The 25,961-nt window shown below is 51.8% G+C and overlaps 1 protein-coding gene, 1 long non-coding RNA gene and 1 pseudogene across 3 annotated transcripts in view; 1 reads left to right on the top strand and 2 right to left on the bottom strand.

The window, feature by feature from the left end:
• SCARB1 (scavenger receptor class B member 1) overlaps positions 1–3,529 on the bottom strand; it is a 59,924-nt gene extending 56,395 nt beyond the window's left edge. For both annotated transcript variants that reach the window (XM_039879251.1, XM_039879252.1), the window contains exon 1: positions 3,266–3,529. In XM_039879251.1, coding sequence (XP_039735185.1) covers positions 3,266–3,391 — 126 coding nt within the window. In that variant the 5' untranslated portion in view covers positions 3,392–3,529. The remainder of the gene's footprint in view (positions 1–3,265) is intronic.
• On the top strand, positions 2,096–6,464 carry LOC120616004 (uncharacterized). Its single transcript, XR_005656424.1, has 2 exons — positions 2,096–2,421; positions 5,340–6,464. It is a non-coding gene; the product is annotated as an uncharacterized LOC120616004 (long non-coding RNA).
• Positions 6,465–21,549: 15,085 nt separating this feature from the next.
• Positions 21,550–21,665, bottom strand: LOC120616139 (uncharacterized; annotated as a pseudogene).
• Between the last annotated feature and the right edge of the window lie 4,296 nt (positions 21,666–25,961).

Genomic DNA, 25,961 nt, shown 5'->3' with positions numbered 1-25,961 from the left:
GCAAAACAGGGAAACATTCTCTCCGTTTTAAAAAGCAGAGGAGCGTTACAGGCGAAGCGTGTCTACGTGGGCCACGCCCGCCCCCTTGAGAGCGGCCACTTTGGTCAGTCCAGTGTGTGCCCTTCCACACCTTCTTCTGAGACTTTACACGCACTGATATCAGGCCACTGAAATTACAGAATATTGCTTTGCAGAATTAAAGAAAAAAAATACATAAATTAAGCTCCAGAGCTTTTCTCAATGAGCAATGTTTCTGCCACCTATCCGTGCCGAAAGGCACATAGCTAAGTCTCTTCCCTCTAACTTTTGCCTAGAAACCCACTGGGCGCAGAGTTCCCACTGTGGTCCCTGTAACCCAGATTTGGCCATCGAGGTTCCTGACACAAGCTGCTGACCTTCGCTCGGCCTCAGTTTCCCCTAAAGCAGGAAGGGAAAATACTGCCCGCTCTGCCTCTCTCACAAAGCTGTGGCTGGATTCCCATGAGAGACTAGGCGCATCCAAGGCATTGCCACACGCACATAATCACCTTTCTACATAATAACTTCGCGGGGAGGCAAACCAGTTCTGACCGCTGTCTCAGAGGTGAAGTAACCTGCCTGAGGTCCCCGCCTGGCACACAGCACAGCTGGGCTCCGGAAACCGACGGGGGTTGCAAACCTCGTCGCATCCCTGCCCAAGCCCATCAGCAACTCGAGACATGGCAATCGAACCCACCAGAGCCACCAAAAAAATACATGATGGTGACTAATGGGTAAGCTCCAACGATGACAGAGATGAGCAGGTAGTGGCTACGTTCGTACTCTGTGGGTGGAAGTTTAAACGCTTGCGCTTTTTGGAGGGCAGTTTGGCTCTGTGAAAATTCAAACCCTATGGCTGTCGGTGACAGAGAAAATTATCAGTCAGTAGAGAAGCAGCTAAATAAGTAAGTGTACGGCCATTCCAAGGAATTCCATGAAGCAGTGAATAGATTTACATGTTAGGAAGTGGAAAACTCTTCAAGCGCGAGTGAGTTATACAGCAAGCTGCAGAATATTTGTAGGTAGTATAGTTCAATTTGTGTAAAAAAACATGTATATTAATGTACATAAGTATATGCCCGTGATGTGTATATTAGTAAAGGTCTGGGGGAAACGTCTTTTTTCCTCTGAATGTTTTTACATGCAACTATTCATGTCTTTTATATATAGACGTAAGTATCCAAAAAAAAAACCCCAAACAAACAAACATAAAAACAGAGAAATCAAAGCACAAGCCTCTCATTCAGGTCGCACAAGGACACGTGTAGCCAAAGAAAACACCAGCGGGCAGACATTCCCTCTCCCAGCGTCCCACCAGCTCAGTCCCCTGAACACAAGCACCCTTCTTCCAAGGGAAGGTACTTGGCCAGGGCTCGGCGGGGCTGTCCAGGAGGTGGGCAGGCCGGGCCCGCTTGCCTTCCTGCCTTCACACCACTCGGCCCCAAACCAATCGCCTGGGGGACAGTCACAAAGGATGCTGGATGGCTCTCCCTCAACCTGAAGCTCGGAAATCCTAACTCCAGAACAGCCGAGGACGATGGCGCTGTCGTCTCTGGGAGCCCGGAGCAGGGTGGTGCACGTGCACACACACGTGGGACTGACATCCTGAACCGGATCCACAGCCATAGAAAGAAACCCTGAAATAAGCCCAAGACGGACCGGGCTGACAAGCCTCTTCGTCAGCGGTAACTCTCAACCCCTCACACACCCCCCAAGCAAGAGGCTCGCCATGCTTACGCTTATGCCACGTGAGTGACAGTCTCACCAGGGCACACACGGAACAGAAACCACAAATCAGCATGCTTTTATGGGAGACCTTCACTGAGCTAAAGCTCTCCAGCTACCCTGAAAAGGATTACAGACACACACTCTGCGGCCACCATGGGAGAGAAAGAGGCAGTCTGGCGTTCTAAGGTTTCCCCATGCAAGGTTTCTCGCCAGCCCCAGAGGACTCCCAAAAAAATACGAAGACAAACTCAGTGCTCGGTGTCACGATCAGATGGGTTCTTTCTTACAATCAGGTTACAGGACTTAACAGGACAAGATTTGAAACTCCTTCCAAAAAAAAAAAAAAAAAAAAAAAAAGACAGCATGGCCAAGATGACTCAGACAACTGCTCCCCCAGAGACCTGGGGAAAAGCCTAACATTGCCCCATCTTTAAAGCTGGCTGGGTCCCAAGAAGTGTTAGCCAGGTCTAAAAGGAAGGAGCCTTCATTCATCCACCTGTCCATTTATTTTCCAAGTATCCTCTGCTGTGCATGGGGCACAGACAGAAAATGTGGACAAGTCCTCATTCTCAAGAAACTGGCCAAAAGAAGTAAGAAACTGGAAAAAGAGAAGCTAACTGGGAAGTGACAATATCCTCTGTTCCAGCTCTGTGTCTGGCTGGATCTTGGGCAAAGGTGAGCCTCTGTTTCCCTCCCAGCTCTGCAGGTGCTGGTTCTGGCTTCAAAGCTCCCAACTGCTTCTCGCTCAAGCGTGAGGCTCTGTCTGCAATCTCGCGCCCTTCAGTGACTCCAGGCTCATTCAAACCTGCCGCCCGGTCGCGCAAGGCACGATATGATGATGGTCTGAAGACGAGCTGGCAGCCTCAGTTTGTCTCTCTAGTTAAAAAGGCAGTGGTGTGTAAGGTGAGGATCAGAGGGAAGCCCTGTGGGCTCTCCCAGGTCCCTGCTCATGCGTGAATCCGCGGACGAAGGCGGCTTATCCCTTCCAATCTGCGCCAGAAGGCAGCGCGGGAGGACAGGGCAGCGCTCCGCCTCTGAGATGGGGGTTTCTAGGGAGCCTGGACAGCAGAGAGGGCTCCACCGAGAGCTCCCGGGCCTGGACGCCCGCGCGTCTCCCAGAAGCACGTGAAAGCTGGGTTCCTGTCCTCGCGGCTCGCTGGAAACAGGCAAACCGCAGCCCTCGTTTTAGCGGGCCGCCGCCGGCGTGCGGACGCGCTCCAGGCGCCCGGGCCAGCACCGCGACGCGGTCCCGAGTCCGGGCCGGGCCGCAGACCCCTCAGGGTGAGGTCAGGCTCCGGGGTGGTCCTTCATTCAAGGCTCCCCAACCCTGGCCTCCAGCAAACTCCCCAGGTGGCCCCTTGGCCCCCAACCTCTGCCCGGTCAGGGAGGGTACTGGGGAGATGGACCGCTGACCCGCCCCCCGCCGCCCGGTGCCCTGGGGTCTCCCCGGTGCTCAGGAGCTGCGGACGTCCTCGGCGCCCTGCGCCCTCCAGCCCCGCGGCCGGCGCCCCTCACCCACCTTGAGGACCAGCTGCTTGATGATGGAGGGCACCGCCACGATCATGACGGCGCCCAGCACGGCGCACAGCAGCCCGGTGAAGCCCAGCGCGCCGGCCACCCAGCGCGCTCTGGCGCGGCTGCCCATGTCTGCAAGCCCCGGCGCCCACGCGGTGCTCGCGGGGCTCGGCGCCTGGGGGTGACGCGGTCGGGGGCAGAGGCGACGGCGGCTGCGGCTCCGGGGACGCGGGCCGCGGGGGCACGGCGGGCCTCGGACGGCAGCGCACGGAGGAGCGGCGCGGCAGGTGGCCAGCGGTTTTATGCGCCATGGCCGGCGCCGCCGGACCGCCCCCGGGACGCCCCGGGCACCGGGATTCGGGCAGCCGCCTGCGGACGGAGCGGGGCGGGGCCGAGCGGGGCGGGGGCGGGGCGGGCGCGGATCGGACGGTCCGGGGGGCGGGGCCGCCAGGCCTTCGCTTCCGTTTCCGCGAGGGGAGTCGCTAGGCCCCCGGCCCCGGGCCCCGGGCCAGGATGTCTGTTAGGCCAACCTCCCCCCCTCCTCCCACCTGCTCCCCGCTCACCCCCATCTTCTCGCCCCCACCTTCGTCCCCTTCTCCCCTCAGCCCTCATGTCCTCCTTTTCCAGCTTCTGTGCCCTGCCCTCCCGTCCCACTCCTCCTGTCAGTGACTGTCACCATTGTTCACTTGTAGTAGTTTCCCAACTTTGGAGAGAACACCATGGCCGCGCGCCCCCACCCCTGTGACCTCATCTCCCCACAACCACACACACACATGCACACACACATGCACACACACATGCACATGCGCACACTATTCCAGCCTCATTCTTCCTGGAACAAGCCGAGGACTCCCGCCTCGGGGTCTTGTAAGCCTGCACGGGGCATTCTGTTCCCCCAGATATCCGCCTGGCTCCTTCCTTCCTTCGCGACTGCTCTGCCACCTTGTGTAAAATGAGATAGCGCCAGCTCTCCCATTCACCCTTCGCCCTTATTGTGAGCACCACCTGGCGTGTTCACACTTGACTTTATTTGTTCTTTGCATTCCCAGCATGGCTCCAACCAGAATGCCGCTAGCAGAAGCTTTGCATTGCGGCCCCTGCCCTGTCCCCAGCACCTAGAGCACTGCCTGGAGGGGAACGCTGACCCACAGCCTTCTCGGTGGCCCTGAACTAAGTGCCTTGCACACAAGGGCTCCACTTAGAGATAAGGGAACACGTGCGGAGAGGCTAAATCAGCAAATCTAAGTTTCTGCTTTCTGATGAGACATGCTGAGCAAGTGAGCAAATGACCAGTGGGCACCTGCAGTTATAAGTGCTCCAAGGAAAAACGGATGGGCGCTTGTCCCCCCGCAGTCCTCCATGCCCCCTGGCCTGCCCCCTACTGCCTGCAGTCCCCGCTCACTGAGTGCCGGACCCCAACATAGGCCAATCTCCTTGTTCTCTAAGTGGGGTTACGGAGCGGACAACCAGGGTTACATGGGGTAGGAGGCAGTGTCCCCAGTACCTGGAGAGATGCCAGTCCCAGAGCTAAGCCTTCTGAAACTCATTCAGCTCCAGAAGGAAGCGGCCGTCTCCCAGGCCCAGCCTCTAACAGTCACTGTTTATTGAGCGCTTACTGTATACTGGCCGGAGAGCCTTGCCTGGCCCTGCCTTCTCGGGAGACCCAGCCTCGTCCGGTGCGCGAAGAGCAGGGACCTGGATCAGGATGGCCGGGCCATGGCTGTGGTGTCCGATGGGAACGGGTTCCAAGAAATCCATACTCCAGGGTTTCCCACCCTGCAGTCCTGGGGGGCTTGGCCTTCTCGGTGCCTCAGTTTCTTCACCTGTCAAGTGGGGATGATAAGGACCTCTCTCCACGAGCTGTCGTGAGGATGACATGAGTCAGGAATCTGTGACGATGCTAGTACGTAGTATCTAGTATACACTCAATAAAGACTCGAAGTCATCAACTAGCTAATTCATTAATCAAGTAACTCGTTGATTAATTAATGTATTTCGCTGAATTTCGTCAGGCCTTCAATGGGCATCAGCCATGGAGATTGTTTTATTTATTTACTTGTTTACTTTTGCTTTTGTAGTTCTTGGGAATAAACCCATGATCTAAAACCTGGAATCTGCCCGGGCCCTGACGGTCCCTGCCTCGATGTCCAGCCTCTCTCCGTGAGGACCATGTCACCTTGACCATCTCACCCAGTCTAACTTTTATTTATTACTAAGTCTCCAAGGTCCAAATGTGCGTGGTGCTTACCCAAGACAGCCCCAAGGCCACAGCAGGAGCGCCCTCATGTCACGCCACGCTGTCTCTGGACAAAAGAGAAAGGCCGAGATGAAAGGCTATTTGACACACGTGACCAGCCGTGACCTTGATGAGGGGAGGCACTTCCGATGGTGGGGGCGGGGGCAGCCTAAGAAGGGGCAAGGGAGACTTCGTCATGTTTTAGAGAGAGGCCTCGCTGGAGTGAGGAAAGACAAGGATGCAGGGAAAAAAAAAAGAGATTAATGATAGTAAAATATTAGCGACATTGATGTCAGCAGCATCCTGCAAAACTGAGTCAAATGACCTTCTTCCTCAGCTCAAAACCCTCCGGTGATCAAGACAGATGGTGAGTGCCGGCAGAGATGGGGAGAACGTGGGCCCCTCCTACACCGCTGCTGTCAACTGCTGCAGCTGCTGTGACAAACAGCTCCTCAAAAGCCTAAACCTAGAGTCCCAGAGCAGCCAGGAGGTCTACCCCCAGGGGTCTACGAGAGAAATGAAAACCGTGTCCACACACAAATGTGCACACGAACACTCATTACAGCACTGTGCACAGTAGCCAAAAGGGAGGAGCGGCCCAAACGTCCATCGACTGATGTGATAAACTACAGAGTGTCACACGGTGGAATATGATGCAGCCATAAAAAAGGAACAAAGCACCACACACGCTACACCGGAGGGAACTTTGAGAACGCTGCCCTAAGTGAAAGACGCCGGGTACGAAAGGCCACATAGCGTACGATTCCATTTCTCCGAAACGTCCAGAACAGGCAGAGCCACAGAGACAGAAAGCAGCTGAGCATTCACCCGGGGGAGGAAGTGGGGAGAATCAGGAGTGACCGCCGAAGGGTACGAGGCTTCTTTTGGGGGTGACAAAAATGTTCTAACATTGATGGTGGTCGTGGCTGTGCAACTCCATGAAGGTAGTAAAGTCTGTTGAACTGTACGCTTTAAATGAGTGAATTGCATGCTACGTCGATTATGTGTCAGTGAAGCCGTTATTTAAAACACACACACACACACACGCGCGCGCGCACACACACACACACACACACACACACACAATGCTTTCTCATGGTTCCAGCCTCAGAGTAAAGCCAAAGTTCTCACCACAGCCCACAAGGCTGGCCTCGTCACCCTGACCTCCCGCTACCCTCTGCCGGGCCCCCCTGCTCCACCTCCCGGGTGGTCTTCAGGCCTGCCGCCCCGCCCTGCCCCAGGGCCTTTGCACCTACTGGTCCTTCTCCTGGACCTCTCTTCTTGCCTCAAACGCTTACTCTTTTCCTTCAAGTCTCCACTCAAACGTCATCTTCTCCACAAGGACTTCCTTGTCCTCCAAGGAACAATAGCTCCCAGAGCCCAGTGTTAAGACCCTGCCTCTGCAGACAGGCCACATAGCTGCACGGCCTCGGGGAGCTTGATAGACCTGTCTGTGCCCTGGCTTCCTTATCTATGCAGTGGGGGCTTCTCCACGGTGCCCACCTCCTGAGGGCGTCATGAGGATTAAATGAGCTAATTCTGGTTACATGCTTAGCAAGGTGCCAACGTCAGATGGGACCTCCACGCTCTGCAGGCAGGCACCTGGTATCCACCCCACCCCAGCCCAGGAAGAATTATTATCAGCCTCGAGGCAACAAATGAGATGCCTTGCACAGAGACTGATTCGAAACTGTCATAGCTGGTTAGTGGCAGAGCAGGGACTTGAACCAAAGTCACTTGGCTTCAGAGCACGGACATAAATCACTACTCTCTTTGCTGAGGAAAAGGAACAAGCAGAGAAAGGGAAAAGAGGGAGGAAGTGGAAGGAAGAGGGGGTGATGGAAGGACAGGAGCAAAGGAAAAGCCAGTGAGGACGAGGAAACCATTGCTCTCCTCAGCTGCCAGCTCGGTCTCCACGCGCACGAGGGCAGAACCAGAGCTCACGTTCGCTATGTCTTTCATTCGACTGACATTGACCAAGCACCTGCCACAGGCCGGGCACTGAGCTCTGTGTGGGCGACCCAGCAGTGAACGTGACGAGGCTCCCCGGCCCTGCAGACCTTGTGTTCCGGCAGACAGACAAGATCTGTAAATGAGAAACATGGTTAATGCTGAATTTTATGACATGTCAGAGCCGAGCTGTCCAATACAGGAGCCCCTGGCCATGTGTGGCTCCCGGGCACTTGTCTCAAGTGACAGGTGATATGTCATACACACGCCAGGTTTCAAAGACTTAGTATGAAAGAAAGAACATAAAATATTTCAAGATCTTTATATTGGTTACATGCGGACAACATTCGGATATGTTGGGTTAAATGAGGTATACTATTCAAATTAATTTCTCATTTCTTTTTACTTTTTAAAATCGGCTACTAACATTGTTTTTAGATGCATCTGTGGCTCCCACTGCACCTCTGTCAAACGATGCTGTGTTTGGGTATGACACCTGCTTTACGGGGAAAATAAGAGAGCCAGGTAAGTGCCACTGATGGGGACAGGGGCTGAAATTTAAATGGGGTGGTCAGGGGGGGCCTCTGTGAAAAGATGACATTTGAGCAAAGACCCACGAGAAGTGCAGGAAGGTGCCACGCAGGCGTGTCTGGGGAGCCGTGTGAAAACCGGAGGAGAGTTTTCTGGGCAGAGGGCACAGCCAGTGCAGAGGCCCTGAGGCAGGACTGTGCCCAACAGATGTTATTTAAAGTGCTAATTTCTCACGCTGATGCACATGACTTCCTAGGAACTGCTTTCTTCGGTAGGTGAAAATCCCCTTATCATATCGTGAGTATTCGTGGAGGTCTCCAGAGCTGCCGAACGTCCCTAGGAGCTCCTGCAGGTCCCACTTCCTGCAGTCACCCCACCTCGTGCGTCTCTGGCTGCCTTCCTCCTGTATGAGCTGGCAGATGAACAGCACCTTTGCCCCCAGCTCTCAGGACTTGAGACATCTCCTCCCCGGTGAGAGCCAAGCCTCCAGCAAAAAACTACCTTCCAGGACAAAGGTGCAAGTCTGTGGAAAGGGTTCGTCTGGCACTGTGAGCTAATGACTGCTCCATTTCTGCTAGGTCACAAGAAGAGAGATACTTTATCCACCCCCACAGCCTACAGCAGCTGAGCCCGAGGGTGGGTCCTATCCCAGGTCACATGGCTCTGCCGTACCTCCCCAGAGACAAGACGGATTCATTCCTTCATTCGCTCACTCACTTATTCATTCATGCACTCATGGAGCACACCTGCCAAGCACCCACTCTGTGCCAGGGGCTGGGGACCGTATGGTGAGCAAGTCTGGTTCCTTCTGTCCCGGCCTTACTTTTTAGTGGGGGAGAAAGATTTTAAAACCAAACAAAAACAAACCCACAAAAACAAATAAACAAGGATTTTAGATGGTGCTGCCAAGTGCTAGCGGGAGAAACAAATAAGGTAATACCACAGAGAAATGGGGGAGGGAGTGAGACCTGAAGGCTGACAGCCGGGGGAGGACATTTTTGGCAAAATAGCCAGTCGGTGCAAAGGTCCTTGCTGTTGTAGCGAGGAGGTGTTTGGTTTATTCGAGAGGCAGATAAACAGAGATGGCACTCGGAGAGCGAGACACTGTTTATCCATTTGTCCCGAAAGTGTTACTGATCGCACCCTCTTACTCTCGAAGTCTGTACAATAAGTTATATCGTCACCTTTTTCTTAAGCTACAGTAAAGAATTCTGATTTTAGCCATGGAGTCCTTGCAGCAAAAAAACCCCAAAAGACAAAAAACAAAAACAAAAACAAAAAAAAACGTGACCCGATCTGATTTAGGTTTTCAAATATCTTTAAAATGATTGCCAACTGCGAAGGGCTGATAATGGCATCACGGTGATATGAGATGATGTCCATGCTTTTTTAGAGGGACATACTGTAGGATGTCAGGGAGAAGGGCCGCCGTGATTGAGATTAGCTTCAAAATAATTCACTGCAAGAGAAAAGGGTAGATGAAGCAGCTGGGGTAAAACAAACAAACGAACAAACAAAAGACCCAAAACTTAATTGCCGAATCTGAAAAATGGGTAAAGGGGGGTTCATGATACGATTTTCTCTACTTTTGTGCCCGTTTCAACTATAGACGGAATGTTTGTATGCCCCCAAAATGTATATGTTAAATTCTAACACTTAGTGTAACGGTGGGAAGAGATGAGGTCACAAGAGGGGACCCTCGTGAACGAAACTGGGACCCCGGAGAGGCCCCCCCCCTCCTGCCATGGGAGGATTCGGAACCAGGAGCCACCTGTGGACGTGGAATCTGGATCTTGGGCCTCCAGCCTCCAGAGCTCTGAGAAATAAACTCCTGTGGCTTACGAGCCGCCCCGTCTGTGGCGCTCTGCTAGCGGCCCCAGTGGATTCAGACGATTCATCTTAGAACTGTTAATAGTTCCTTTAGTTGTTATTTAGCGTATGTCTCCTTGACCGGCGCTTGGGGATCGGGAGTAAAAAGCATGGTTTAGGATGAGGTGTGGTTGTCGTAAGCGGCCTGGGTTGCAGTGACCTGGGTTGGGGGAGCCAGGGAGAGCTGCATTTGGGGTGCAGAACCCACAGTCCCAGCAGATGGATCAGAAGTGAGAGGTAGACGGGGCAAGAAATTTAGGGTAGGTCATATCCTCTGCTCCTCCACCCTGGTGTCCCCGCTAAGAAGGTGACCCTCGGGAGCCAGGTCGGCAGCCGCCCTCGTCCTCTCGTTTCTAGCTGGCTCGGCCAACGGAGGGCGGATGTGAATGGGATAATAACCCCCAGCTTCCTGCTGCGGGAGTTCCTCGGGTTACAGATGCCTGTTAATCCTTCTTTTCCCCTCCCCCAGAGTCTGGACTGACATGGTGACCCGTTGCAACTCAGGTGACCTGGCTGAAGCGACACCGTGTAGCCTCTAAGGGCGGACCTCCCCACTGGCATCCAGCACATGGGAGAGGCCTCATCAGACCTGGCGGGCATCCCCGAGTCCCCGAACTGCCGATTCGACCCACGGAACTGTGAGGAAGACGACATTGCAGTGGTTTTAAGTCGCGACATTTGAAGGTGGTTTGTTACGCGGCCACGGCTACCGGAAACACAGTCTGGCGAGACAGCCTGCTCCCCACCCAGGCTCCCTCTGTCACCCCTCTCTCCGACCTTCGGTCCTGGGGGTGAGAATGTCTCCACGGCCCCCTCTGTCTCCCCTACGACTTTGTAAACGGCTCCTCGGTTAAAGCCTCTTCAGAGCCTCCTACTTGATATGCTATTGCGCTCAGAGCCTGATGATACAGGAACCAGCCTGTGAGGAAAAAGGAAGTAACTAGAGAGGAGGGCGTGGGACTTGGGTCGCTCTGGGCGGAGGGACCAGCCAGCTGGGGCAAAAGCCTTGAGGTAAGAATTCAGAGTCCACGGGGGAGGGGCGGTCCCAGACCCCCAGTGGGTGCCTGAAACCACGGAGAGCACTGAATTCTACATATGCTCTGCTTCTCCTGGAATCCAGACCTACGAGCAGTTTACCTTATAAATTAGGCACAGTAAGAGAGACTAACGACAATACCTAATAATAGAACAGAACGGTGTGACAATGTCCTGTCACAAAGGACTGGGCGGGCTCTCCCTCACTGTGCTGGACTCGCCCTCCACTCCTAGGCAGACTTCACGCTTCTCCAGCACGTCCAAATGGCCAGCATCCGCACTCCTGTGCTTGGGGGTCATTGAAGAAAGTAAGGGCGACGTGAACACAAGGACCGTGATCCCGCGCCAGTCGACCCGATGACCTAGGCGGCTCCCACGTGCCTGATGGGCAGGACCGTGACAGTGTGGAGGGGCCGGACAAACGGGGGAGTCACGTCCTGGTGGGACGGAGAGGGTCCACGTGGGATCTCATCCCGCTTCTCAGAATAGTGTGCAATTTAAAACGTATGAATTCTTGATTTCTGGAGTTTTCCATTGAATATTGTTGGACCATAGTTGCCTGCAGGTAACTGAAACCACAGAAAGCAGAATCAGCGATTGGGGGGAGCACTGTATAGTTAAACACAGCAAGTCTGGAGCCAGACAACCCAAGTTCAAATCTCTGTTCTCCTCCGGGCATAAAACTTAATTTCTCTGGGCCTTCACTGCCCTACCTGTAAAATGGGGCTATATCTCGGAGAGGGGTAGAGGGAAGAGGGGAGAAAGGAGGGAGGGAGGAGTAGAGGAAGGGGGGAGAGAGAGAGGTAGAAGGAGGAGAGGAAGTGGGGGAGGGAGGGGACAGGGGGGAGAGGGGAGGGAGGCTGCAGGGGAGGAGGGGAGGGGAGAAGGGAGGAGGAGGAGGAGGGAGGAAGGGAGGCTGCAGAGGATGTGTAGGAGAACCGCAGGGCTAGGCGCACCGTGGTGGGCACGGACAGCGGCGTGGCTGCTGCGGAGAACAGCGCGGTGGGAGCTCAATGAACGAAACTCGGAAGTGCCCTGTGATTCCGCGACCCCACGGCCTAGCGTACATTCAAACTAACCGAGATTGGGGACACACGGATATGAGCTCACCGTGTTCCCAGCAGCGTTATTCACAGGAGCCAAAGGTGGACGGAAGCCATCCACGTGTCCATCAGGGGATAAATGGATAAAATGTGGCTCGTCCATACAATGGAGCGTTATTCCGCCTTAAAAAGGCAGGGAATCCTGACACAGGCTACAACGTGGATGAGCCTGGAGGACGTGGTGCTCGGTGAAATAAGCCAGTCCCCAAAGGACAAATGGTGTATGATTCCACGTGTATTTTCTGAGGGACCCAGGTTACTCGAATTCGTAGACAGAAAGTAGAAGGGAAGTTTCCAGGGACTGAGGTCGCAGGAGGAGGAGGAGTGGGAAATTAGTGTTTAATGGGGACAGTGTCATTGCGAGAAAATCGAAAAGTTCTGGACATGGCTGGTGGTGATGGTTGCCCGGCGTGAATATACTTAACGCCCCCGAACTGTACAAAGGGAAAAAGAAAGAGAGAAAGAAAGAAAAATCTACACAATCACAACAACAGCCTGAGACAGACAAGGGCAGGGCCCCCAGCGAAGCCCAGGTGCTGTGGTCATGCTTCGAGAAACCTCTAGGAGACTTGAGAGAAACGAGCTTTGAGGCAGCAGACAGGAGAGTCGGCCCTGGATCCAGAACTCTGGAGGCGGCAGATGAGAACAGGCTGGGGTGGGCTCAGGGCTGGAAGGCAGGTCCAGGCCCCAGCGGTCCCCCCGGGTCCGAACTGTCACCAAGCCCGCCACCGGTGCTTCCACCCTGCCAGGCCTGTCCTGGGCTGCCCACTGTGAGGGAGGAGCCCATGTCGGCCTCTCTCCCAGAGCGACACAGACCCAGACACCAGACACCCGTCTGCCCTGAGAGAGGCCCCACCTGGAGGGGGCGGGGGGCAGTTTCTGGGCCGCAGGAAAGGGCTCTGGGCAACCAGTCTGGATTTCTGGAAAAGTGACTCTACTCCTTCCAGCCCCAGGTCACGACCCCGACTGACCATCTCAGCCCCAGGAGCCCTCCAAGAAGTGGTCAGAGGTGTACCGAGGGAGGGGGGTGCATGCAACCTTCCCCCAACACACTGTCTGCAGATAATTTTACAACAATAATAAAACCCACTCGAAGTCAGTCCGCTTCTTATCACTGTGCACCAGTAACTCTAAATAAAAAATTAGTGATAAAATAATCCCCCTGAAAATATCCTCTATTGGCCGAAGTTCTAAACAGGAGTTCCTAAGCTACCCCAAATCTGGCCCCCAGCTTGTTTTTGTAAATAAAGTTTTATTGCGATACAGACACACCTATTCATTCCATATCATTTATGGCTGCTTTTCTGCTTCGGTGGCAGAGTTGAGTAGTAATGACAGAGACCCTACAGCCACAAAAAGTCTAAAATATCTATTATCTGGTCCTCTACAGGAAAAGCAGGCCACTCCCTACACTAACAATTGCTGTGGTTACTGCTAAGTGCATTTGTGGTTAGCGCGTTTGTATTACTTACCCTTTAATAAATATCATATTCTACAGGTAGTTCAGAGAATTCCAGAAGCACCCACCCACACGTGACTGCACAAATTCAGTCACACGCCTGAAATATTTTAATAACTATCTTTAAAATAGAAATTAAATTTCTTCTTTTTGTTTGTTTTAAAACTCTCGAAGGAATCCAAAAAATAATGATTCTTACTGAAAATAACTGTCGTTTAAAGGGAGGACGCTAAAAAAACGATCCGCTCTGGGGTCCACTGTTAGGCACACCGCCAACAGGGTTTTTCTGAGTTTGAAATTAAACATTAAACATGCGCCACGACAGATGCCACTGCTCGCCTCCCCAAAATGCATCCTCTCCCACGCCCTTGTTTCTGATGGCAGAGTGTCTTCTTTGCTCCAAGCAGCCATAGATGCTCAAAAAAGGGGGACCCTGTGCCCCCATCACGATCGGCTGGGGGAGGACATGTGGCCAAATTCTGGCCGACAAGACATGGGAGTGGAATGCCGGGGGATTTCTGGGAAAAGTCGTCTTACTGATGAAAAGGGACACAAAGAGATGCTTCCTGCACCTCTCCCGGGGGATGTTATCCCACCTGGATGAGACACCTGCGCCGAAGGCGGCCATCCTGCAGTGCCAAAATACGCTGGCACAGGGACGGAAAGAATCCGGGTCCTCGAGGATGTTTTCGACCCCTGAGACTGAGAACGCTGAAGCTGCTCCATCTCAGGACTCCCCCCTACGTGGGAATAATAAATATCTCCATTATTCAGCTGTTTGAGTTGGTGCTTTCAAGCGCTTTCCGCCAAAAGCATCTCGGTGGATAATACAGACGTGAAACCCTTTGGCAAGCAGCTGGCAGCCACACTCAGCAGCCTCCTTGGTTTATTTATTCATTCAGCGACTGTTTACCGAGTGCCTCCTGCGGGTCAGGACGGTTCTGGGCACTGGAGATCACGAGAGAGGTCCCTTCTGCGTTCCAGTGGGTGGACGCAGACACAGAGGCAAGTCCGTGAATGAGCGGACGAGATCATTTCAGATCACGTGAGACGCCGAGAAAGAAAGAAAATAGAGTGGTTTGATAGCGAGTGAGTGGGGGCGGGGCGTCTCCGGAAAGGTGACATTCGGTCAGAGGACGGAACGAAGAGGAGCCAACTATGTGGAGGACACGGCAAGTGCAAAGGCCCTGAGGTGGGACCGAACTTCGTGTGTTCCGAGAACTGACATGCGGGGGCGTGGGAAGCATGATTATGGCAGCAGGTTCGGAAGACTATCTAAAAATACACAGGAGGTCCGCGGCCACACCACCATGAACGTGCCCTATCTCGTCTGACCTCGGAAGCTAAGCAGGGTCGGGCCTGGTGAGTGCTTGGATGGGAGACCGCCTCCGAAGACCAGGTGTTATAAGCGTAAAAATTAAAAAATAAAGGATTACAAGCTGACAAGGTCCTTGTAATCTGTGAGGTCAACCAAGGGTGGCCTCGTCTGAAAATAAATAAATAAAAATAAAAGTACACAGGAGGCCCACAGTCCAAGCTCTTCTCATTTCCTTTTTTTTTTTTTTTTTTTTTTTTTTTCTTTCTTAGGGCTTTTGTTCCCAGACCCAAAGTGTACGAGCTCCAGTTTGTTGAAACTTGGGCTGAGTCTTCAGGCTTCTCTTCCTAACTCGAGGGAACCTCTTGCCGTGTGTGGGCTTGACATTCACTGCATTTTTAAAACGAAAGCCAAGTTTGGGTGCTTCGGCCTAACCAAACAGCTCCATTTGCGAGTCCCCACCTGTTTTGCTATTGTTTCCTGCCAGAGCAACATTTTCTGTCCTGCCCGGTAAATGGCAGCTCCTGTCATCACCCCCGCCTCTCCAAAAGCCCCTCCTCTGCCTGGGGACACATTCCACGAGAGGAATGACAGCCGTGTGCAGCCAGGCAGAGGAGAGTTCTCGGGCCCAACACTGGTACAAAGAATCCTTTAGAAAGAAAAGACCTCTGCCCCTTCCAAAGGTCCACTCAGCCGTAGAGCTGCAGTGAAGTTGCCAGTTTCTCTCCTGAGGGGAAATCGGTCCTGGCGCCTGGCCCAGGTGCGTGCCAGAGGTGGCTGGAATCCAGGGAGAAGCAGATTCTTTGGAAAGCAGTGGATGGCAATGCCACTCCAGACCAGCCGCCAGCAGCCGAGACCTTTGCCTGAGCAGGGTGGGTGGCTGGTGTTGAGGGGGGCCACTGGACACTCGCTCAGAGGGCCACTTGTCTAACTGCGCTTACTGAGCATTTCCTGTGGGCAACTCGCATTAGCTGAGGCCTCAACCAGGCCCCTGGCCAATGGGGACAAAGGCGTTTATTTTCACACCAGTGAGTCTATAACGACACCTGAGAAAAATGCTCTAGGGACAAGGAATCTGCTTCGGGGAGAATTTTTTTACAGAGGTCACCGAGTGGCCCTTTTTCAAAGCAAACAGGGTCACATTACTTGCTGCTTAAGCCCTCGGCGGGCACAGGCATAAAGCTCAGACCCCTCCCAGAGCCATTCGGCCCTGCCCTGCGGCTCTGGCCCTGACCCAACTCCCCTCCCTCACTGCCCCTCACTCCCTCAGATGCAGTCTTCATGTGCTCAGCTCACTACTACCCCAGGACTTTGGCACATGCCGTGCTCACTGCTTTTAAACACTCTTCGCGGGTCTGACAGTGAAGGCAGCTCTCGCCTGGCCCACCCGTCTACAGACGCTCCCTGGCATGTCATTTCGTTTTATCTTGACCATGCCCTGACACTGTCCGGCCTGGTCGCCCACTGAATGAAAGCACCACGAGGCTGAGGGCCTGCCTGTCCTCACCTCAAGGCCCACGCGGGCCGCGTCGGTTTGTGGAATGAATAACCCCACGTTGGGGAGTCAGGGAAGGCTTTCCGAAGTGGAGTCTGAATTGATGTTTGGTGGACAAGGAGGAATTGGGCTGCTGTCCCCAAGCTTGGCCGACCATTGGAGTCCAGGGGGCTTAAGGCGTGCCAGAGCTTGTGCCCCACGGTCGGCGGGTGTTGGGGTCCGGAATCCGGAATGGGGGTTGGTGTCGTTTTTAAATCCCCGTGTGGTGCTCACGTGCACCCAGGGCTGCAGGCCCATGGCCTGGGGCTGTGCTTCTCCAGGGGTTCTCCCGGCCCCCTGGGACCCGGCAGAAACGCGAGTTCTCCCTCGTTTCCCCAGACCTGCCACATCAGACACTGCGGTGAGACTCGGGGATCTGTTTTCACAGCCCCCCAGGGGACAGAGCCCCTGGGCAACGGGAGGAGGGCAGAGAGGATTCTTCCAGAAGAACAGATGCTTTGAGCCAGCCCTGGGGTTGGCGAGGATCCAGCACAGGGCCTCTGGCTCCTCGTCCTTGAGACAGACCCTACACCATCTCCCAGTTCATCTTTTTCCTGGAGGCAGCTGATCTGGAGCAGCTTCAGATGTCCCTGGGCCCTGGGACCTTGAACTTGATTTTGGCTCTAAAGTGTCATCTGAACTGGAGTTAGTGCAATCAACTGCAGGGCTCCCTGGGGAGAGACTCCTTCTCTTGGGCACCTTCCCTTCACGCTCCCCTCTCCCCAGCCCCACAGGGAAGAAAGAAAAGTCACCAGGTGGGAAGGAGCTTATTTCAGCAACTGTCGACTGGTTCCAAGATATTCGACTCAAGTTCCTGAAATACTGTCGCGAGGCCCTCGATTCAGGGAGGGACAGCACAGCAGGGTCCCTTTGGGTTTATGTCAGGGGGGGGCGGGGTTTCCTCTTCCTTCCTTCCGCTCCTCCCTCCCCCGTGCGAGCACCAAGATTTCTCTTGTTTTGATGTTTCTTGAGTCATTTCCCTTCTCCTGTCTGTAGTGGGCAGAATCACGTGCCCCCCGTAAAGAGACGGTCAAGTCCTGCGCCCTGGCACCGTGAATGTGACCTAATGTGGAGGTGGGGTCTTTGCGGATGTGACCGGGCGAAGGTGAGGTCACACCAGAGGAAGGTGGGCCCTGAATCCAGTGAGCCTGGTGTCCTCGCAGACGCACGGACACGCGCAGACGCACAGGGAAGGAGGTCGTGTGAAGACGAAGGCACAGACGGGAGGGCTGCGGCTCCACGCCTGCTGCACCTGCAGCCACCAGGAGCTGGAGGAGGCCAGAACCGACCTCCCGGCAGCCTTCGGAGGGGGCGTGGCCCTGTATGAATATTCTGGATATTCATACAGACGGAGCCCAGTTAACGCTTACGTGTAAGCGGCCCATGTATGGACCAAAGGATGAGACTGTGACGCCAGCCACAGGTCAGAGTTAATGCGGTTCTGTGCTCCGCGAGCAGATGGAAAACACCAGAACCTGGATCCTGGGGGTGACGTTCCGATGCCGAGTTAACCCAATCTGGAGCAGCCCGATTTCTCGCGTCTGATGCAACATAACAAAGCTCTCTGTTGTGAAAAGTCCCCTTTGACTGGGTTTACACTTACCTGTCACCGAGAGCACTTGAGCCGACACACCCGTGACACACACACGGCCCTGTGGCCGCTGCCCCTTCCACGGCGCCTTCGCACGTGGCGAGCCCTCCGCCTGGGAAGCCTCTCCTGTTGCTTCCCCTTCTTCCAATTCCTACTCGTCCTCCAGTCTCTCTTCAGAAGTCACCGGAAAGTCTCCTTTAGGGGCCTGATGGAGGCCCCTCCTCCGTCACGCTGGGTGGGGTCCACCGACATTCCGACATGGCCCCCTGTGTTGACCCCTGTGTTGACCGCTGCGTCGAGAGGAGAGAGGGTTCTGCCCGGGGGAGGACGCGGGGGACAGAGGCTGGCGCACGGCCGTGGAGGCGAAGCCCTGGCCCTGTGCCTGCTGGACCCAAAGGATGCACCTTTTTCATCCTGCGGAGCTTTTCCAAGCCGCTCTCCAAAAAGAGCGTCGCCATTTATACTCCGACCCCAATATACGCAAGTGGCTCCTCCTGCATTCTCGATAGCTGGTTATCGTCAAACTCTTCACTTTTGCGGGCCCGAGGGGTGACATCTGCTCATTGCTCCGCTCTGCAATTCTTTTCAGCATCAATGAGGCCGAACATTTTTTCGCAGATTTGTTGGCCGTTTGCATTTCTCCTGCGGATTCCGACCTCCTGGGGCCGGTTCTCCTCCTGGCTGGTTTGTTAGCCACTCCTTGTATATGAAGCACGTCAACTCTTTGCCTGGCATAGGAGTTTGGCAAATACATTTTCCAGTTAGGTTTTGCTTTTGATATTTTGCAAAAGATGAACTTTGATTTTCTCGTGGTCAGATCTACTCTTTGTCTTCTTGGTATTGTGTCACATTTAGGAAAGCCTCCCAGACTAAGAATTTTTATAACTACATTCTCTTCCAGTGTTTCGTAGGTGTTCGGTTTTTTTTTAATTTATTTATTTTAATTAGTTTCGAGTATGTAGTACATTATAGGTATTTTTATTTTTGAATCTCTGTCCTATTTAGAATTAGTTTGTTTTCAGCTATGGAATAAGAAAGGAATCCAGTTATCCTAACCCAATATATTTCTAATCCTTCCCCCATGGAATGAAAAGACCATTTCACATACCGGTTTCTCTATCTACTTTGGTCTTTTTCTGGATTTTTCTCTCTTATGACACTGCTCAGTCTGCCCGTTCCTGGTCTAGCGCCAACTATGTCTAATACCCCACTTTTATAATTCATTATGATATTTGGAAAAGCTAGTCCTCCCCCATTATTCATTTTCAGACCTTTTCTGGAAATATTTATGTAATCATTTTTTTAATGTCCTTCAACATCATTCTCTCAAGTTCCCCCAAATTTCCTGATGGTCATTTCCTTGGAATTTCACTGATTTCTGGCTAACTGTAGGGAAATCTGACATCTTTCCAAACTAATTCTTTCTAAGAACAAATATTGTCTCGCCACTCATCCAAGCCCCCTTTTATATTTAATAGTAGAATTTTAACACTTTTACATTACTGTTCTCCACATTTCTTGGGAAGTTTGCTGCTAAATAATTTATCATTACGGTGGCTCTTGTAAATTGGATCTTTTCTTCTATTATATGTAATGTTGTATATTTCTGGCCAGGTCCAAAGATTGATTCAGTAGATTTGGGTGAAGACCCCAAGAACTCTGCATTATTATTTTTTTAATTAATTTATTTATTTTTAATTCTTTAATGTCACCACATATTTGACCCCTTTTACCCCATCTGAAGTCTGCATTATTATCCACGATCTGCCTTATCATGTGAAGTCTGAGAACCATTTCCATTCAAGTACTATGGCCTGGAAGGCCCTAGAATATAATGGTGAATGAGAAGGCACAGTTTCTGTTCTCACAAATTCCTACGTCAGTCAAAACCACTGGTCGAAAATGCACAAGTTAAAGTTGTATAAAAAAGGAGAGAGCCCCTGTATTAGGGTATAAGTTAAGCTTCTATAACAAAGAAACCCCAAAATACAGAGGCTCCAACAGATTAGGAATATATTTCTATTAAATTTTAAGGGGAAATAGGGTCTTTCAATTTTTTATTTTCCTGGACTTAACAGTGCAGAGGTGGCTAGTGGTCCAGCACAGATGGGAGACTTTGCTTCCCACAGTCGTCCAGGGACCCAGCCTCCCGCTGTTTCGATACTGTCACTCCCAGACTCACCAGCACCCTGTCCACATGCCAGCTCGAAGGACACAGGAAAGAGAGAGTAGAGGACAACCAGCTTCCTTTTTAACAATGTGGCCTAGAAGCCGGCTCTTTACCCCATCTCCATCTTACAGACTGGCACCTAGCCTGGAGGGGCCACCTGACATCACTGGAGGCTGGAAACACCGTCTCCAGCTGATGGAATCCTGGGGGCTCTAAACTAAAAGGGGAGAGGGATTCTACCGCAGAAGCGCTGTTGTTATCTTTTCCATTCTTCGGAATTTCTGAAAAATACGGAACTGAAATTTGAGCTCTGCCCAGCACAGAGCTGATGAGAGGAACTGAGTTCTTATTTAAAGAGAAACAAAACACGAACTCCTACGTTCCTACAAACGCTTCTTCCTTTAAGAAATCACCTTTCGAGCCAGACTGAACCTCCATAAACCCGAGCTGTCGTTTAGTGAGTTTCAGTCGTGCAAGATGCAAAAGTTCTGGAGATCCGTGATGCAAGAACGTGCATGCCCTGAACACTCCTGCACACTTGGACAGCGGCGGAGATAGCACATCGGATGTAATGTGGTTCTCACCACATTTAAAAAAAAAAAAAAAAGCAAAATCAAAACAAAAAGGTGGAATGAATCCTCTTCCCCTTCCGCGTGGGAGGCTCTCTCCTGCTTCGTGGTCCCCCAGGGTCCCGGCTGGCTCACTAGCCCTGTGCCAACAATCCAGACTAAGGAAAAAGTAAGAAAGAGAGCGTGGAGGAAGACCAGCTCCCTTTCTAACAACGTGACCTTGAAGTTGCACCTTGTAGCTGCACTTGCTCCTAATGGATGGAATGAAATGTCCAGGACGAAGAAGTCCACGGAAGTGCTGCAGGGTCCACCCGGTCCCCACGGCATGCTCGCTCTTGGAGCACAGCCGCCACGCTAGGAGGGAACTCAGAGCACACGAAGGTGCTCTGTGTCATGCTCTGGACACCGAGGCTCCGCCAAAACCAGTAGCAACTGCCAGATGTGCGACTGGCCCCCCAGCCATCTCTGACCCCAGGCCCACGAGCGAGCCAAGGAGAACCGCCTAGCCGAGCCCGGTCCCCCCCGGAACCAAAGCCAATAATCACAGCGGGCTGTTCTCCACCGCTGGGTCTGGCGTGGCTTATAGAGCAGCAACAGATCACCAAAACAATAGTGCGGACGGTTTTAAATGGCATATATGTACTAGGTACGCTTTTAATTTTAAAAAGTTAAGTGAGGCCTTATTGCTGCTTTGAAAGTCTAAAGATTTGCATAATAGCTAAAAAACAATTCTAGATCATAGTTTTTTGCCCATGTATCTACTTTCAGAATTCTTTCCTGATTGCGGAATATTTTAAATATTCATGAAAGGGCAGAGAACAATATAATGAACACCATGGACCTAGTGTCCAGCTCCAACAAACCTTAATATAATGACATAATTGCTTCTGTTCATTTTTTCATTTTTTATTATTTATTATTATTTACGCCTACAGCATCTGGTCTTCCTACGTAGTCTCCCATCTAGGTACTAACCAGGCCCGACCCCGCTTAGCTTTCGAGATCAGACATCGGGCTCGTTCAGGGTGGCATGGCCACAGGCCATGGACTGTGGCTCCACTGGGGCACAAACCCAGGACCTTCTGCACATAAAGCAGGTGTGCTAACCGCTACCCTATGGAACCATGTCCTGTTCGTTTTTCAAAATACTTCAAAACATTTTAAATTGTGATGAAAAATATGCATAACATAAAACTTACTGCCATGGCCGTTTCTAAGCATGCAGTTCGGTAGCGTCAGGTGCTTTTCCACTATTGTGCAGCGGCTCTCCAGGAGAACTCTGCATCGTGTTCAAGCGAAACTGTGTCTTCATTAAACAAGAACCCCGCCCCGGCCCCGGCACCCCCACCTTACGTCCTGTCTCTCTGGATTTGGCGATTCCGGACACATCATATAATTAGAATCATGTAAAATGTGGCCTTTTGCGTCTCTGCTTGTTTTTAAGAAATGAAGTTTTACGGACACCCTTGAAGACTCCAGTGTACCCTATGCAAAACCATTCCTGTTTTTCTATGCCCAGAAAAAGTAAGTAATTTTTTGGAAATGCACAAGAATGTTTCAGGAAGATAAGACAACATCGTAATAGAATGATCTCCTCAAGATAGAGAATAAAATGATTGTGACTCGTTTACTATTTACTTCACAGATATTTATTGAGCACCTACTATTGTCCAGCCCTGTCTGGGCCCAGAAATACAGCGGCGAAAGGACAGCTTTCTTGTTTTTAAAGAAAAATGGAGAGGTCGACGATGAGTAAACATCGAAAAGTCTTAAGTAAAACAGGTGGCGGGGTCAGGAGTGAGCAGATAGTCGTTTCAGGATGGGCGGCCAGGGGCGGCCTCTCTGACAGGCAAACCAAACCTGGGGTGGCAGAAGGAGCCTGCCACTCAACAGAGAACAGCGCCGGGCAGAGGAGCAGCACGTGCGAACGTACGGAGGTCTGAACTAACTCGAGATGGTAAAGGGACAGCCATGCGGTAAGTGTGAGGAGGGAACGAGGTCAGGGCCACGTAGAAGAGAGTAGCTGGGTAGGAAAAGCCCCCGAAGTCTCCCTGAGGAGCCGACTTTGACACAGGCCTGACTGGAGGGAGGGAGGGAGGGAGGGAGGGAGCGGGGAGGCGAGGCTGGAAGGACCAGGCCGGCCTTCCTGAGGGCTGTGTGGGGAAGCTGAATTTTACTTGTGCACACTGGGGTTTAAGCAGGAGGGGCAGGACTCGGGGGAATGTTTTAAAGGGATTCCCGGCGGCTTTGCAGAGGGTGGAGGGGTTTCGAATATGAGCTGAAGATATCTTAAGTGGACAAGGTTTGCTCATCAAAATCAAGGAGGAGGAAAAGACAGTCTGGCCTTTCTTCAACGAGTTAAACACAGTTAGCTTATAACCCGGTGATTCTACTCTTGGATACGTTCCCAAGAGAACTGAACGCAGGCGATCAGACAAAGGCGTAGACACGCATGCTCACGACAGCGCTATTCACAGCAGCAAAAACACACATAACGTAACAAAAGCCCCTATTTTGAAAACCGTTTGGGAAACGACCCAAATGTCCATCAGCGGCTGAACAAAGTGTGGTCTGTGCGTACAATGAAATGCGATTAGGCCCTAGAGAGGGACGAGGTTCTGACACAGGCTACAATATACATGACCCTTAAAAGCACGATGCCCAGTGAAAGAAGCCAGTCATCGAAGGCCACATGCTATATGATCCCATTTATCTGAAATGTCCAAAATAGGTAAATCCACAGAGGCAGAAAGCAGATTACTGATTGCCAAGGGATGGGAGGAGGGGCAAGGGGCAGTGACTGCCGATTGGGTCTGGGTCCTTTTGGGGCGATGAAAATGTCCTGGAACGAGATAGACGTGGTGTTGCACAATATTCTGAGTAGTACACTTTAAAATGGGGAAAACGGTAAAATTTTGTGAATTTTCTCACAATTTTTGAAAAGGGAGCCTGTCTTTCTGGCAGAAGATGCCAGCCGTGGGGAGACTGCATTTATTCCAAAAATAAAAAATCCAAAAAAAGGAGGAAATGGAGAAAGGGAGGGAGGGGCGGGGGCGGGGGAAGGAAAGGAAAAGGAGGAGGCTGCCCTTGGTCATGGCCTTCTGTGATCGCTCGGCCACCTCACCACGCCCCCTTGTGGCTGGCGAAGTTTTGGGGAAACCTTGGAGAGAACTGGGGTGCCGAGACACTCCCTGTGCAGCTGGCAGATCAGAATCTCACTTGGACTGTGTAACTTTTTACCTCGTCCACCGCCGCCCCCGCACTGTGCCCCCCAGTGTGGGGAAAGCCGGACACTGGGGTGACCGCTGATGGCTCGTCTTCTGGGCAACACTTAAAAAAACCCCTTCCCCAGGGGGAGACTCTCTATTTTCTGTTTTCTACCTATTTCTTAAACACTTTTCCATGTCTTGCCACCAAGCACGTAATTATTATTATTAATTTTTTTTACCATTTTCACCATCTTTCAAGTGTACAGCTCAGCGGCATTAAGTACACTCGCACGGTTGGTTACACAGTCATCACCATCATCCGTGTCCAGAACTTCCTTGTCTTCCCAAACGGAAACTCTGTCCCCATCAAAAACTAACTCCCTCCCGTGAACCCTGGCTCGCACCGTTCGACTCTGTCTCTATGATTCTGACTACTCTGCAAAGCCCCGTAAGTGGAATCGTACAGTATTTGTCCTTCTGTGACTGGCTTACTTCCCTCAGCGTAAGGTCCTTCAGCCTCATCCACGGTGTAGCCTGTGTCCGAATCTCCTCTTTGTGGCTGAGTGACACTCCAGTGTATAGACGGACCACACCATCCATCGCCTGTCTGTCTATGGGCATCTCAGTGTTTGTGCCTTTCGGCTGTTGGAACAGTGCTGCTACGGATCCGGTGTACCATGCTTATTTCTAAATGTTACGCACCTTAGCTAAGTCAACAGGTCCGCTGCTACATGAATCTCGCATTCCAGAGCAAATCAGTCAGCCAGTCACTGAGGATACAGGTCAGGTAAATGAACAAGCTGGACCTGATAACTAAGTGTCCCATGAGAGGCATCATGTTTTTTTTCAAAAAACATCACAGCCGGGCATCCTTATAGTTTGTCATAGCTTTGGGAATTCCATATCCAATTTTGCCTTTCCCTTTGCATCCGCCATAGCTAATAATTAGCAGCACACAGTTCATCGCAAATGATGTACGAGGCAATCAATATCAACGTTAGATACCCTCCTGGAGGACAGAGCCCCCCGCTCCGTGAGATACAAAAAACTTCGAGAAATGTTTTTCACATTGGAAGTGATTTTGTCAAATGAAATCATGAATGAGGTCCTTATCGCGTTAGGGGGAACTCGAAATATTTTTAAATTAAAACTATTATGAGATACTGTTTATTATTTACCTAGCAGGCAAATCCTGTCTAAATTTAAAATGCATATGCCCTTTGACCCAGCAGAGTCAAGAAGTTTATCTTTCAGATACACATGCACACCTGGGAAAAGATTCACGGGTAAGAAGAGTCTTCGTCGCACCGATTATAGCGGGAAGATACCAGAAGCAACCTGAACATCCAGCAGTCAGGGACTGCTCAACCAAATTATGGCCCGCCCACACCAGCACCGTCCAACAGAACCTTCCACAAGGACGAAAATGGTCCACATCGGCACTGTCCACTACGTTAGCCGCAGTCGAATCTTTGTACTGAGCGTTTGAAATGTGACTGGTGCAGTTGAGGAACCAATTTCATTCCATTTTGATAAAAGAGCCATGTGTAATTAGTGGCTGATAGGCCGCCGTGTTAGTGCAAACGCACATAATGAGATATCGTGCACCTGGGAACAAGAATGGAACAGATCTGTATGTGTACCGACTTTTAAAAAAAAGGATTCTTAAACTAATATTTTTAAATGAAAAGCGCAAGATGGCAAGAGTATGTCTGGTATGCTGTCAGTTTATGTAAGGAAAAAAGGACACGTAAACAGTCTCCCAAACGCATAGAACGTCTAGAAGGGAACACGAGAAACCGGTCACCGTGGGGGGAAGGAAATGATATGTTTGTGTCCCCCACCAAAATTCATAGGGGAATTTTAAATGACTGGGGCTCTTGGGAGGCGATGAGGCCATAAGGGTGGAGCCCTCGTGATGGGATTATAAACGAGACCCCACAGAGGTCCCTTGTCCCTGCCACCACGTGAGGACACACAGGAAAGTCAGCCATTTTTGATCCAGGAAGTGGGCCTCGCTGAACACCGACCTGCTGGCGCCTTGATGTCGGACTTCCAGCCTCCAGGACTGTGAGAAATAAATGTCCGTTGTTTAAGCCACAAGTTTATGGTCCTTTGTTACAGCAGCC

The sequence above is a fragment of the Pteropus medius genome, unplaced genomic scaffold, assembly GCF_902729225.1.
Source record: "Pteropus medius unplaced genomic scaffold, Ma_sr-lr_union100, whole genome shotgun sequence".
In the NCBI taxonomy this organism is placed as follows: Eukaryota; Metazoa; Chordata; class Mammalia; order Chiroptera; family Pteropodidae; genus Pteropus; species Pteropus medius.
Note: the sequence above shows the minus strand (reverse complement) of the source record. Positions and strands in the feature narration are given on the sequence as shown.